This window comes from Molossus molossus, unplaced genomic scaffold (genome assembly GCF_014108415.1).
Source record: "Molossus molossus isolate mMolMol1 unplaced genomic scaffold, mMolMol1.p scaffold_m16_p_20, whole genome shotgun sequence".
NCBI classification, from domain to species: Eukaryota; Metazoa; Chordata; class Mammalia; order Chiroptera; family Molossidae; genus Molossus; species Molossus molossus.
The window spans coordinates 52,035,630-52,048,779 of NW_023425356.1; the positions used below are offsets into that span (position 1 = coordinate 52,035,630).

At 59.7% G+C, this 13,150-nt stretch overlaps 1 protein-coding gene across 2 annotated transcripts in view; it reads left to right on the forward strand.

The window, feature by feature from the left end:
* Nucleotides 1-13,150, forward strand: part of CD247 (CD247 molecule) — a 54,108-nt gene that overhangs the window by 38,066 nt on the left and 2,892 nt on the right. For both annotated transcript variants that reach the window (XM_036273117.1, XM_036273118.1), the window contains exons 2-4: nucleotides 9,350-9,453; nucleotides 10,354-10,407; nucleotides 10,852-10,932. In XM_036273117.1, coding sequence (XP_036129010.1) covers nucleotides 9,350-9,453; nucleotides 10,354-10,407; nucleotides 10,852-10,932 — 239 coding nt within the window. The remainder of the gene's footprint in view (nucleotides 1-9,349; nucleotides 9,454-10,353; nucleotides 10,408-10,851; nucleotides 10,933-13,150) is intronic.

The following is a 13,150-nucleotide window of genomic DNA, read 5'->3' on the forward strand; positions in this document are numbered from 1 at the left end:
CCCCGCCCCGGAAACAGCTCATCCATTTCCTGTCCTTCTGAGTCAAAATTTCCTGCCCCCGGACTTTTCATGGACCAGTCAGCCCGAGCAAACCAGAGAAGGCCATCAGTGACCATCTCCGCGGCCACTGCCGTCCCCAGGGTGCCCCTCACTCCTGGGCTGGGCGGGAGCGGACACAGCCCGGACCCAGGCGCGCCCCACGGGCTCCCCAGTGCCACACTGAAGTGCCCCCCACGGCGTGCTGGGCGCTTGGCGTGCTGAGCCCAAGCAGAGCCAGAAACTCTCGGGGGCTCCCAGGGGAACGCGGCTGTGGGAGCAGCAGCTTTGACGACATTTGGGGTCCCCCTGTGTGTGAGCAGAGAGACCACCGTGCTTCCTCCCTGTTCCCTTGGGCGGGGGGCTGGGTGGTGACTCCGCCTCCAGGCTCCTGTTTCCTGGGCCTGGTGAGGAGAGACAGCCGGTCCTCATGGCTGTCCAGCTTGGGCGCCCGGCCACCCAGAGCCAGGCCGTCTGCGGTCACTGTGCCCTCCCTAGGCAGGGCCGCGGGCCGTTGAGGGGGACCCTTGGGGAAAAGCCCTCTGACCTCAGCCCCCCAGCCTGGCTGAGGACCCACAAGACCCCTGAGCTCTGGGCCGCCGACCTCCCCAGCAGAGGGCCGGGAGTGCGGTTCGGGGGAGGGGACCGCAAGTGGGGGTGGGTGCCTGTGTGTGAACAGGCGATGGGAGATCTCGGGGCACAGATAACCCAGGCTCCGGTGCCAGCGTGACAGGAAACCTCGAGCGAGGAGACAGCTGTGGGCCGAGGGCGGGGCTGTGCCCCCCGTAACCGCACAGAAGGCGCAGGGACAGTGCCGGCCTGGAGCCCGGCCTGGCTGCGTGGGGAGGAGGAGCCTCGGGGTCCCTTCTCGGGGTCCACCTGGTTCCTCCTGGGGGCCGTCCTTCCTGAATGTGCTGAGGCGTGGGGGCCGTGGGTGTGGCTGGGGGGCAGAGCGCAGCACTGAGCACCCTCGGGGCAGACAGGCTGGGTGGCCGGAGCCCAGGGCGCTGTGAGCAGGCCCATCTCTGCGCAGGCTGGAGCCGTCCCCTCCTCCTCCCTTTGCCACCAGGGAGGGAGCCCAGTGGCCTTGGAGGACCCGCTGCTTCTTAAAAACCCCAGCGAGTCACTGACCCTGTTTCCCCGGGAGGGATGTGTGATCCCACATCCAAACAGCACCTCCTCCCCCACCTGCGAGAGGCTGGTGCGCTGGGCCGGCCCCACCCTGTGCCTCCGCCCCCCAGCCAGGTGTCTGCAGGGTGACGGCCCCCCAGCGTCTCCAGGGTGGGGGACGTTGTTTGTGTCTGTAGCCATCCAGATGTAGGTGGACACACACAGGTGCGTTTTTACAATAAATACAGACACACTATAAAATTGACCCTTTCTACCACTTTTACCATGCGGTTCAGCGGCATGAAGCAATGTTGGGCGACTATCTCCACCGCCTGCTTCCAGAACTTTCTCGTCATCGCAAACAGACGCCCCATCCAGACATGTCTTCCTGTGCACACGAGGACACACAGGTGGCCCCACTGGACGTGTTTGCTTTTTACACACAGATGTTACCCACACAGTCCCAGAGCCGGGCTTCTCCGGGGGGCTTGGAGCTCTTCCCACAGCAGTGCACACAGAACACCTGGCGTGTGTGTGAGAATGTGCGTGTGCGTGCGTGCATGTGCATGTGCATGTGTGTGAGTGTGTGAATGTGTGCATGTATGTGTGTGAGTGTGTGCATGTGAGTGTGTGCATGTGTGTGTGCATGTGAGTGTGTGCATATGTGTGTGTGTGTGCATGTGTGTGTGTGTGTGTGTGAAAACTGCTGTATATGAACAGACCACAATGTACTTACCAGGTTCCCAGTCGGTAGAAGTGTATTGACTTTCCTCCTGCTGCAGATAATGAGACCCTAAAGCATCCCTGCGCCTGTGCCTCCCCTCTGCGCGGACTTCCTGCAGAAGGACAGTCCGAGAAGCGGCACCGCCCGCCTGGAGTTTGTACGGGAAGGGTTCCATCTAGCGCGGACTTGTAACTCGTGCGGAGTTCGAGAGCACGGTGTGAGGCTGCGGGCTGGGTGCGGGATCTAAGGCCGGGCAGGCCGGCCCTCCTCCAGATGCTGCGGGGCCTCGGACCCTCCCTCCCTGCCTGACCCTCGGCCTCTTTCTCTGCAAACGAGCGGACACCACGTGCTCCTCCTCCATTGTGCTGGGACCCGGCGAAACCAGGAATATAGAAGGGTTTGGGAAACGGAAAGTGTAAAGCAAGCGTGTGGTGTGACCAGGACTTTTATGGGTCAAACCCTGGGGTCAACCAGGAAAGCCAAGTGCCTGAGCTGGCCACCAAAACGGGAGAATCGCCCACTGGCCTCCAGGGGCTGCTGGGAAGGGGGTGAGGGCAGGGACGAAGACCTGAGTTCTGCTGCAAAGGAGGTCCCTCGCTCGACAAGGTTTACCCCAGCCAAGGTCGCAGGCCATGCCTCCCGCCGTCCCTGGTGCTCTCTCGCCCAGGCCGACGTGGCTACCCCCGCCCTGCTCCCTGTGCGGCGTGTCTCCACCTGCTCCTCGCTGCCTGGCACCTCCTGCTGGTAGTGATGCCACCACTCTGCGCCAGGCACTGCGCTCGGTCCCTGCTCACATGGACAACACCCTCTTCCTCACAGTCCCCCAGGTTAGGGATCATGGTGCTGTTTCAGGAGAAGGAATGGAAGTCGGTGTGCTGGGCTGTAACCAGGTGCCACGCGCGGCGTGAGCGCAGATGTTCGTGTCTCCCACTCGGAGGGCTGGAAGCCTGGGACCAAGGTGGGGGCAGGGTCGGCGCGCCTGAGGCCTCTGTCCTGCGCCTGCAGACGGCTGTCACCCGGCATGTCTGTGCCCAGTTTCCTCTGGTGAGGACGGCCATCACATGGGGTTAGGGGTCACCCGAATCACCTCATTTTCACCTAATTGCCTGTTTAAAGACCCTGTCTCCAAGTAGGGTCACTTTGTGAGGTCCTGGGGTGAGAACTACAACATAGGCATTTGGGAGGACACCATCCTGCCCATAACAGAAACAAAGGCTTTGAGTGGAGCGCAGGCCTGGCTGGGGGCGGGGCAGGAAGAGGTAAACACTGCTACATCCGCGTGAATGCAGACAAATCCGGGGCGTCTGGGGAGCCACCTGGCGCCCAGGCAGCGCGGCCGATCTTCGGCCTGTCATGCAGCTGGCCGGGTATCCCCAGGCTACCCAGGGGCCCGAGGCCGCGGTGAACCAAAGGAATTCCAATTGGCTTCAATTTTTTCTTTTAAATTTTAAGCACATTTAAAAAATGATAACAGTCATGTGTGTTCGTTGTGAAAAGAGAAGCCCTTGAACTGCTTCCTGTCTTGTTCCGAGGATGTGACTAATGCCCACCCTCTGGTCACCCTCTCCCCACGTCCTCTACCACTGTCCCTCTCGGCCGCCCGGCCACACCCGCCTCCTTCGGTTCAGACACAGCAGGCCTGGCCCCACCACAGGCCCTTTGCACCTGCTGTTCCTCTACGCTGCCCCTACTTATCCTGACAGCAGAGGCCTGCTGGCCACCCGTGGAAAATGCACCCTGTCTCCATGTCCTTTTGTAGTTTGTGCCGCCGACCCCCAGTGACATCGTCTGTTCTATGTTCATAAGCGGTTCGTTGCCCTCCTCTGAGAATCCCCTGTTGTACCTTTTGTTGGATTTCCTCTTGGACTAGTTGTCTTAGCTCTTGTTTTTCAAAGTGTTGAGTGGACTCAACCTGTAACAGCTTTAGGATGAAGCTACTCATCCGAGAGTTATGACCAGGGGAAGAGCTGGGAACAGACCGCCCACAGCTAACGGACAGTGGAAGCATCACCCGCGTGAAGAGGGCGCCAGTGAAACCGGACTGGCACGGAGCCAGAATATTAAGTTATCATTGTAACGAGAAACTCTTTTCTTAGGGGAAAATTTTCATGCAGGGTGATAACGATTTGTAAATCAGCACCATGGAAGGCAACCTGCCAGGGCTGTATGCGAATGTAGGATTCTGGGTGGTGATTTTTTTCCCCTACTTTCTTGCTTTTTTTTGGTGGTCCGTGCCCTTAGCAGGAACCGAACCCGGGACTCTCTGGTCTGCAGGCCTATGCTCAACCGCTGAGCCAAACTGGCCAGGGCTACTTTCCTGTTTTTTTTTTATAATGAGTTGACTCACTTGAAAATAAAAAGTGGCCTTAGCCGGTTTGGCTCAGCGGTTAGAGCGTCGGCCTGCGGTCCAGACAGACCTGGGTTTGGTTCCCGCTAAGGGCACGTGCCTCGGTTGCAGTTTATCCCCGGCCCTGGTTGGTCGTGTGGGTGGCAGCCACTCGATGTGTCCCTTTCACATCGATGTTTCCCTCTCTCTCCCTCCCACTCTATCTGAACAAAAAATGGAAAAATGTCCTCAGGTGATAAAAAAAAAATGATCGCCCAAATCATACAAGTTTCATGGAAGCGAAAACACAGGAAGGGAACCATCTGTCCACAGTTCTGTTCCCCTGATGGATCAGACAGCATGCCCCTTGCCAGGGACCCTTTTCTGCAGGGATTCGGGGGCAGGTTGACCGGTGAGCAGCCCCGCGATGGAATCTCCCCTGCAGCAGAGCCTGCGTGGGCCTGTCCTGCAGGTGGAGGTGATGTGGGTCTCCAGGTTGGCCTGTCCTGCAGGGGGAGGTGATGCGGGTCTCCAGGTGGGCCTGTCCTGCAGGGGGAGGTGATGCGGGTCTCCAGGTGGGCCTGTCCTGCGGGTGGAGGTGATGCGGGTCTCCAGGTGGGCCTGCCCTGCGGGTGGAGGTGATGCGGGTCTCCAGGTTGGCCTATCCTGCAGGGGGAGGTGATGCGGGTCTCCAGGTGGGCCTGCCCTGCAGGTGGAGGTGATGCGGGTCTCCAGGTGGGCCCGTCCTGCAGGGGGAGGTGATGCGGGTCTCCAGGTGGGCCCGTCCTGCAGGGGGAGGTGATGCGGGTCTCCAGGTGGGCCTGCCCTGCGGGTGGAGGTGATGCAGGTCTCCAGGTGGGCCTGCCCTGCGGGTGGAGGTGATGCGGGTCTCCAGGTGGGCCTGCCCTGCGGGTGGAGGTGATGCGGGTCTCCAGGTGGGCCCGTCCTGCAGGGGGAGGTGATGCGGGTCTCCAGGTGGGCCTGCCCTGCGGGTGGAGGTGATGCGGGTCTCCAGGTGGGCCTGTCCTGCAGGTGGAGGTGATGCGGGTCTCCAGGTGGGCCTGTCCTGCGGGTGGAGGTGATGCGGGTCTCCAGGTGGGCCTGTCCTGCAGGCGGAGGTGATGCGGGTCTCCAGGTGGCAGCAGCCTGTGAGCACGACCCCGCCCCCCAAGGAAAGAAGGCCGCTGCCGAGTCGGGCAGTGTCCTCTGTCGCGGCGCGATCCTTGGAGAGGGACTCCTCAGCCTGGTGCGCCCCTCTCCCCAGCCCTGAGGACAGGACCTGATGGTGTCCGGACTGGGAATCCAGAGGGGTCTGGGCTCAGCCCTGGCTCTAGGCCTCGGGCCTGTCCTTGGCCTGGCTCAGCTTCCCCAGCGGGAAGGTCACGGTCATGGAAGGACTGAATGAGAACCTCCCACGCGCCTCCTGGCCCAAAGGAACTTCAGCGAGTGGTTAGCATCCCGGCCCTGTGGGGGGTCCGCACCTCGAGGGGAGGCCCAGCCCCTCTGCCGGGTCAGCGGCATCATGCCCAGCACAGGCCCACGGCCTTCCCGGGAGCACGTGACTTCCTGTTTTCTCGGCTCAGGCGGCAATGTCTTCAGAGGTGGTGTCTGCGCCCAGGGGTGGGGCTGGCAGCGGCAGGACCCTGGCCTCAAGGTTGGGGGTGCAAGAGGAGGTGGGGGGTTGGACGCTGGCGATCCTGGACTGAGGGCTTTAGGAGGCCAGCTGTGCCGCATGGGCCTGCGCAGTGAGCCCCCCACCCCCCGGCAGTGTCAGGCCTGGAGGAGGCCGCCCCGCGGCCCGCGGTCCACGCTCGTCAGGTAGCAGGGCCCGACTGGACTCAGGTTCTGGACGCGGTGGGGCTCTGAAGCTGCCCCGGGAGCGGGGGGACTGTGCCCTTGTGCTTCTGGAGGCACACTGAGGACCAGCGTTGTTGGAAAACTGAAAAGTAGAGGTCTCTGCCGGTTATCGATAGGTGGTGAGCTCCCTGTCACCCGAGGTATTCAAGCAGAAGCGGGAGGTGTCAGAGAGGAAATTCTTGCAAACCCAGCGGCAGCCCTCCTTGAAAATCTTCCCGGTGGGGTGCAGCATGGGCTGTGCTCGGCCCCGCCCCACAGACTGGACCCTGCGGCCCACTGAGACGGCCGAGTCGCAGTCTGTGGGTCTCCTGCCTCACTCTCTCCCAGGAGTCCCCACACCACCCGCGGAAACCTTCGCGCTGCCCGGGTGGCAGTCCTGGAGCCTCGGCCTCAGCCCCTCTGCGTCCTGGCCCTGAGCCCAGGTGTGCTTCCGGGTCCAAAGCCCCCTGGTAACCCCCTGGTCTTTACTTTCAGCCTAAGAGGCTGGGAGACGCCCGAGGAGACTCCAGGGGCGACCAGAAGTGGCCCGAGTCTCTCTATACGGGGCAGGGAATCCTCACTCCTGGGTTTGCTGAGTCTGCCTTGTGTGGGGCCACAGCATGGCTGGGGGGCCCCGGTCAGATGGGAAGGCTCCGGGGTCAGAGCTCACCTCGGCCAGCTGAGCCCGACTCCTGCAGAGAGCATCGTCTCCTTGGGTCTCACCACAGCCCTTAAGAGGGGGCAGGATGACCCTCCATTTTACAGATGGAGAGACTGAGGCCCAGAGATGTGAGGTGATTTGCCAAAGACCACACAGCGACTCTGTGGGAGGGGAAGGAATAGAACCCCCCACACACACCCCCCCAATCCAGGGCTCTTTCTAATTCAATACCTGCCCCACCCCCGGCGTCAAGCAGATGCTCAATACATATTTAATCAATTACAAACTGAGCTCCCCACGGCCCTTCTGGCCCTTCGGGGGGCATTCTGGGCTACCGCTGCCTTCCTAGGCCCACCCCTTCCCCAGGCACAGCTGGGCCGGCAGAGGGAGGGTTCCCCCCACCCCCACCCCCGGGCCAAGCCACACTTGTCACTGGTCAAAGAATCAAGCTGCTCTTTGAAAAGAAAACCTGCCTCTATCACTTACCCCGGGGGACGTGCTGTTCCCCCCCCCCTCCCGGCTCTGCACAGCACAAAGAAATACTCCTTTTTATTTGTTCTGAATTTACTGTCTAGTGAGTTTTCTGTTCTCGTTTTATGTGACAGGCAACCAAGTGATTTTCTCCCAACCCTTTTTCTGAATCTCAATCACCCCCATAAATCACGGCTGACACCTCCTATCGGGTCCTAAAGGGAAAATCGTCCCAGCTTTAGTGGCCTTTGTGGGGTGGAGGGTTGACTTGTTCCCTAGAGCCCTTCGGACCCCCACCTCGGGTCAGGGGGGCTCAGTGCGTCCTGGGGCCAGAGGCAGACTAAGGGGAAGGGCCCCGCCTCCCCTGACGATTGCCCCCCACCAGGTGAAGGTCTGCCCTGTGCTCGCTGCCAGGCTGGGGCTGGAGGTCAAGGCAAAGGAAGATGCAGCCATTGGTCTGAGGGAGGGGGTCTCCTAGCCCCACATGTGATGTCTACAGTGTTTAGTGGGGGCCAGGCCCCTGCACTGAAGGTTCCAGAGGGGATAAGGCGGCTGGACAAGCCCCACTTGGCAGATGTTGGGCACAGAGCCAGGCAGGGAGTGTTCCCGGCGCGGTAGGGGGGCCTTGACCGCTGGGCTTTGCTCAGAGCAACGGGGCCGTCTGGGTTCTGTGCGGGGACCTCAGGGAGTTTACAAGGAGACCGGCTGCCCCGCAGGAGGGGCTGAATGAGGGCGGAGACAAAATTTGGGGGAGAAGCCAGAGCATTGCGTTCTGCGGAAGGGTGGGCCCCGCGGGGGTTGGGGAGAGGGCAGATGCACTTTGGGGGCAGCCCCCCACTTGCTGCGTGTGCTCCTGGGAAACCTGAAGTTCTCTGTGCCTCAGGGCCCCTGGCACACAGCTGGGAGGAGCTGACCAGTTACTACAGGACAGCAGGTGTAAACAGTAAAGAAACGTGACCCTTTTCATCCCCTTAACAAAAGAGGCAGCTGGACCAGGGTAAACAACTCGCCCCAAGTCAGTCAGTAGGGATAGGAGGGCGCTCAAGGGCACACGAGCTACTCCCGCAGTGGCCACCAGAGGGCGCCCCAGCCTCGGCAGCGACAGCCGCTGTGCCGCACCTGGCGCCTGGCTCCTGCCACAGACGCGCTGCCCCTGGTGGTGGGGGGGTGTCCCCGCACACATACCTAGTAGGAAGGACGGTCTGCGCCTCCTCGCTCATCGTTCAGTGAGCTTGCACGTAAAATCCAACTGGTTTTAACCAGAATGCTCGCTGTATGTCCTTCCCCAGCCCCACTGGACGCCAGCGCGAGCTGGAATCTGCATCCCTACTGCTGGACAGTTGGCTGGGGCAGAGGCCCCGGTGACCTGCGGTGGGCGAGGCTGAAGCCGCGGGACCTCTGAGTGCCCTCTGTGGCTGCCTCCAACTGGCATCAGATGGGGTGGGGTTGCAGGGACAGAAAGGAAGGGAGTATGTAGGGAACAGCATGTGCAAAGGCACAGAGGCACACAGTCTGGGAGAACAAGGTGTGTCCTGGGAATGGTGCGTGGGGGAGGGGGCTGAGGCCGTGAACCCGGACTGTGCGCAGAAGGCTGCCAGGTTTGGGGGGGGGTCACTGAGGTTCCTCTGCTGCTCAGGAGACCCCTCGGGCCCAGGGGAGGGAAGCCAGCACCCGAACCCACTAACCTGGGCAGGGGGCTCTGCTCAGTGCCTGGCACTGCGGATGCAGGAAGGGAGGAGAGTTGCCCAAATTCTCGTTCTAATTTAGAAACTGGAACGACCTCATTTGACCATCAGTCCTTTCTGTCCCTGCGGGGAGGCCTCAGGGAGCCACGCCCCTGAATTCAGACGCCATTCATCCAGACAGGGATGGACACCTAGAGGTTTCCAGAGTGCGTGGTCCCACGCACAGCGGGGCTCCCCTTGCGCCCCGGCAGCTGTCCTGAGTGCAGTGGACAGACGGCCTCACCCGCCCCACCCACCCCATTTCTGCCCCCCTCCCGGCTGTCCGGGTGCTGTGGCCCCACAGCTGGCGTGCCCACGGGTGGTGTGGGCCAGGTTTCCCCAGGAGCTGGGCCAAGGGGGCGGACGGAGGCTGAGGTCAGAGGGGGTGGGGACTGGATCCATGCCCCTTGTCATGCTGTCCCGTCCTGGGCCTGGCTGACCAGTCTCATGTCTTGGTGCAGAGGCACAGAGCTTCGGCTTGCTGGACCCCAAGCTCTGCTACCTGCTGGACGGGATCCTCTTCATCTACGGCATCGTCATCACCGCCCTGTTCCTGAGAGAGAAGGTGGGTGCCACTGGGCTCAGGAGGGGCACGGGCTCCCCTGTTCGTGGATGTTCCAAGGGCCCTTGGGCCTGCCAAGTCTCCAGCGTGGGTGGTACCTACGGCTCTGTGTCCGTGGGCAAAGCAGGGACAGCCCAGGGTGCACTTCGGGTGGGTTGGGGTGTGGGCCGGGACTGGGGGCTGAGCTGACAGAGTGGACAGAGATGCTGGGCTGGACACTCTGCCGTGTGAACCCCAGGTGTGCGGCGGGGCAGCACCGCTGGCAGGAAGTGGCCTTTAGGAGCAGGGAGGGGACCTCCTGAGGTCTCCCCAGATCCTGTCCAGCTGCCAGTGCAGGTCCCGGGCAGGAAGTGGGAGGCTGGCTCAGAGCCTGGTTTCCGCTGTGCCTGTCAGGCCTGGCTTTCTCAGAGGGGCAGGGGCTGGGGTAGCCTGATGTGGGCAAAGGAGGTGGAGGGGCTCCAGCCCTGTCCTCACTCCAGCACCCCAAACCCTGCCGTTTGGGAGTTGAGACTTGGGTCACAGACCTTATTGGAAAAGCAGAGCATGCTGACGTTCCTTTTAGAGTCTGAACACGGCCACCAGACCTCTTGCACGATGCCAAGGCTCTGACCGGCAGATGCTCTGAGAAGGGCGACTATGTGCCAGGCAGGGGCAAGATAGGAGCGGTCCTTGCGCAGCATTGCCAGCCTGAGTTTGTCCTCCGAGTCCCCAGAAGAAGGGCCTGAGAGGATTCCCCTGGACCGAGCTGGAGGACACTACCCAGAGACACCTGACGGCTGCAGGTGTCCCCAGGAGGCAGGGAACAGTCAAGTTCAGACAAGGGGCCACCCCAGCAGGCAGGACGAGGCTGCGGGTGGTGGTGGCCCCTCTTGGCACTCACTTCTGCTGTCCCCTCTCTTCCAGTTCAGCCGGAGGCCGGATGCCGGGGACCTGCAGGGCCCCAACCAGGTCTACAATGTAAGTCAGCTCGGCACAGCCCGCAGGGAGACTCGGGGAACTGGGCCAGGCTCCAGGCTCTGGGTTCTACCCCAGGAAACGGGGACGGTCATTGCACCAGCCTCGTGGGGGCACTGTGAGCCAGCATGCTCTTAGGCCTGGGTGCCTGGACAGCATCCACTTAGTGTGGTGCCTGTTCCCCAGCCTGCCAGCCGCTGGTGCACACTGCTCAGCTGGTGCAGAGGACACGGGCCAGGGGTGGGCTCCTTGTGCACCGGCTCCAGTCGTTGATCACCACCCCCACCCGTGGAGACATGCCCCTGGATGTGTGCTGGCATGCTGGGTCCCATGGGCCAGTCACCACCCCAGTCCCTGCTCCTTTCTCTGAGAGCCACCCGGGGACCCCCAGGCCAGCCGGCAGTCCTCCGGAACGTCACCGTCTGTGACACCTCCTGTGTGTTTCAGGAGCTCAACCTAGGAAGGAGAGAGGAGTACGACATGTTGGACAAGAGACGCGGCCGTGACCCTGAGATGGGAGGGAAACAGGTAGGACGTCCTCCTTCTGCTGTGTGAGCGCATCAGTGTGTGTCGGTGTGTGTCCGTCCGTGTGTGAGTGTGAGTGTGTGTGTCTGTCGGTGTGTGTCCGTGTGTGAGTGTGTGTCCGTGTGTGAGAATGTGTCAGTGTGTGTGTCGGTGTCCGTGTGTGTGTGTCCGTGTGTGAGTGTGAGTGTGTGTCCGTGTGTGAGTGTGTGTTTGTGTGTGAGAATGTGTCAGTGTGTGAGAATGTGTCAGTGTGTGTGTCAGTGTCAGTGTATGTCTGTGTGAGAATGTGTCAGTGTGTGTCAGTGTGTGTCAGTGTGTAAGAATGTGTGTCAGTGTGTGTGTGTATGAGTGTGTGCCAGTGTGTGAGAATGCGATTCTGTCAGTGTGTGAATGTGTGTCAGTGTGTGAATGTGTGTCAGTGTGTGAGAACGTGATTGTGTCAGTGTAAGAATGTGATTGTGTCCATGTGTGTCAGTGTGTGAGAATGTGATTGTCAGTGTGTGAATGTGTGTCAGTGTGTGAGAATGTGTGTCAGTGTGTGTGTCAGTGTGTGAATGTGTGTGTATGAGTGTGTCAGTGTGCGAGAATGCGATTGTGTCAGTGTGTGAATGTGTCAGTGTGTGAGAACGTGATTGTGTCAGTGTAAAAATGTGATTGTGTCAATGTGCGTCAGTGTGAGAATGTGATTGTGTCAGTGTGTGAGTGTGTCGGTGTGTGTGAATGTGATTGTGTCAGTGTGTGCAAATGTGTTGGTGTGTGTGAATGTGTCAGTGTGTGAGAATGTCAGTGTGTGTGAATGTGTCAGTGTGTGAATGTGTCAGTGTGTAAATGTGTCAGTGTATGTGAATGTGTCAACATGTGAGTGTGAATGTGTCAGTATGTGCAAATGTGAGTGTGTCAGTGTGTGTGTGTGGGTGTATCGGTGTGTGTGAATGTGTCGGTGTGTGTGAATGTGTGCCAGTGTGTCAGTGTGTGTGAATGTGTGTCAGTGTGTGAGAATGTGATTGTGTCAGTGTGTGCAAATGTGTTGGTGTGTGTGAATGTGTGTCAGTGTGTGAGAATGTGATTGTGTCAGTGTGTGCAAATGTGTTGGTGTGTGTGAATGTGTCAGTGTGTGTGAATGTGTGTCAGTGTGTGAATATGTGTCAGTGTGTAAATGTGTTAGTGTATGTGAATGTGTCAACATGTGAGTGTGAATGTGTCAGTATGTGCAAATGTGAGTGTGTCAGTGCGTGTAAGTGTGTGGGTGTATCGGTGTGTGTGAATGTGTGGGTGTGAATGTGTCAGTGTGTGTGAATGTGTGTCAGTGTGTGTGAATGTGTGTCAGTGTGAGAATGTGATTGTGTCAGTGTGTGCAAATGTGTTGGTGTGTGTGAATGTGTGTCAGTGTGTGAGAATGTGATTGTGTCAGTGTGTGCAAATGTGTTGGTGTGTGTGAATGTGTCAGTATGTGAATGTGTGTCAGTGTGTAAATGTGTCAGTGTATGTGAATGTGTCAGCGTGTGTGGATGTGTCAGTATGTGCAAATGTGAGTGTGTCAGTGCGTGTAAATGTGTGGGTGTATCGGTGTGTGTGAATGTGTGGGTGTGAATGTGTGTCAGTGTGTGTGAATGTGTGTCAGTGTGTCAGTGTGTGTGAATGTGTCAGTGTGCCCATGTGTGTGTCCATGTGTTTAAATGTGTCAGTGTGTGAATGTGTGTCATTGTGTTCATCTGTGTGAGTGTGTCAGTGAGTGTGTCAGTGTGTAGAGTGTGTCAGTGTATGTGTGTCAGTGTGTGGAGTGTATCAGTGTGTCCGTGAGTGAGTGTGTCTGTGAGTGTGTGTCAATGAGTCAGTGTGTGTGAATGTCAATGTGTGTGTGGGTGTGAATATGTATCAGTGTGTATGAGTGTCAGTGTGTATGAGTGTCAGTGTGTCCATGAGTGTGTCAGTGAGTGAGTGTGAGTGTGTCAGTGTGGGTGTGGAGGGCCAGGGTGAGCTGGGCAGGATGTGGAGGGCCAGCACACTCTGCCACTACTCTCGACCCTGCCGTGTGGTGCGAGGGGCCTTGTCCAGAGGACAGGTGGAGGCCCCGTTTCCTGCAGCGCCCCCTCCTGTGGGCCCGCCTGCATCTCAAGGGGCCCCACTTGCCCTGCGAGGCTGCAGAGCCAGGGGAGGGCCAGGCCCATGTGGAGGCCACGGCGATGGTGGTGCTGCTCTCCCCCCGCCTGGACCTTCTCCA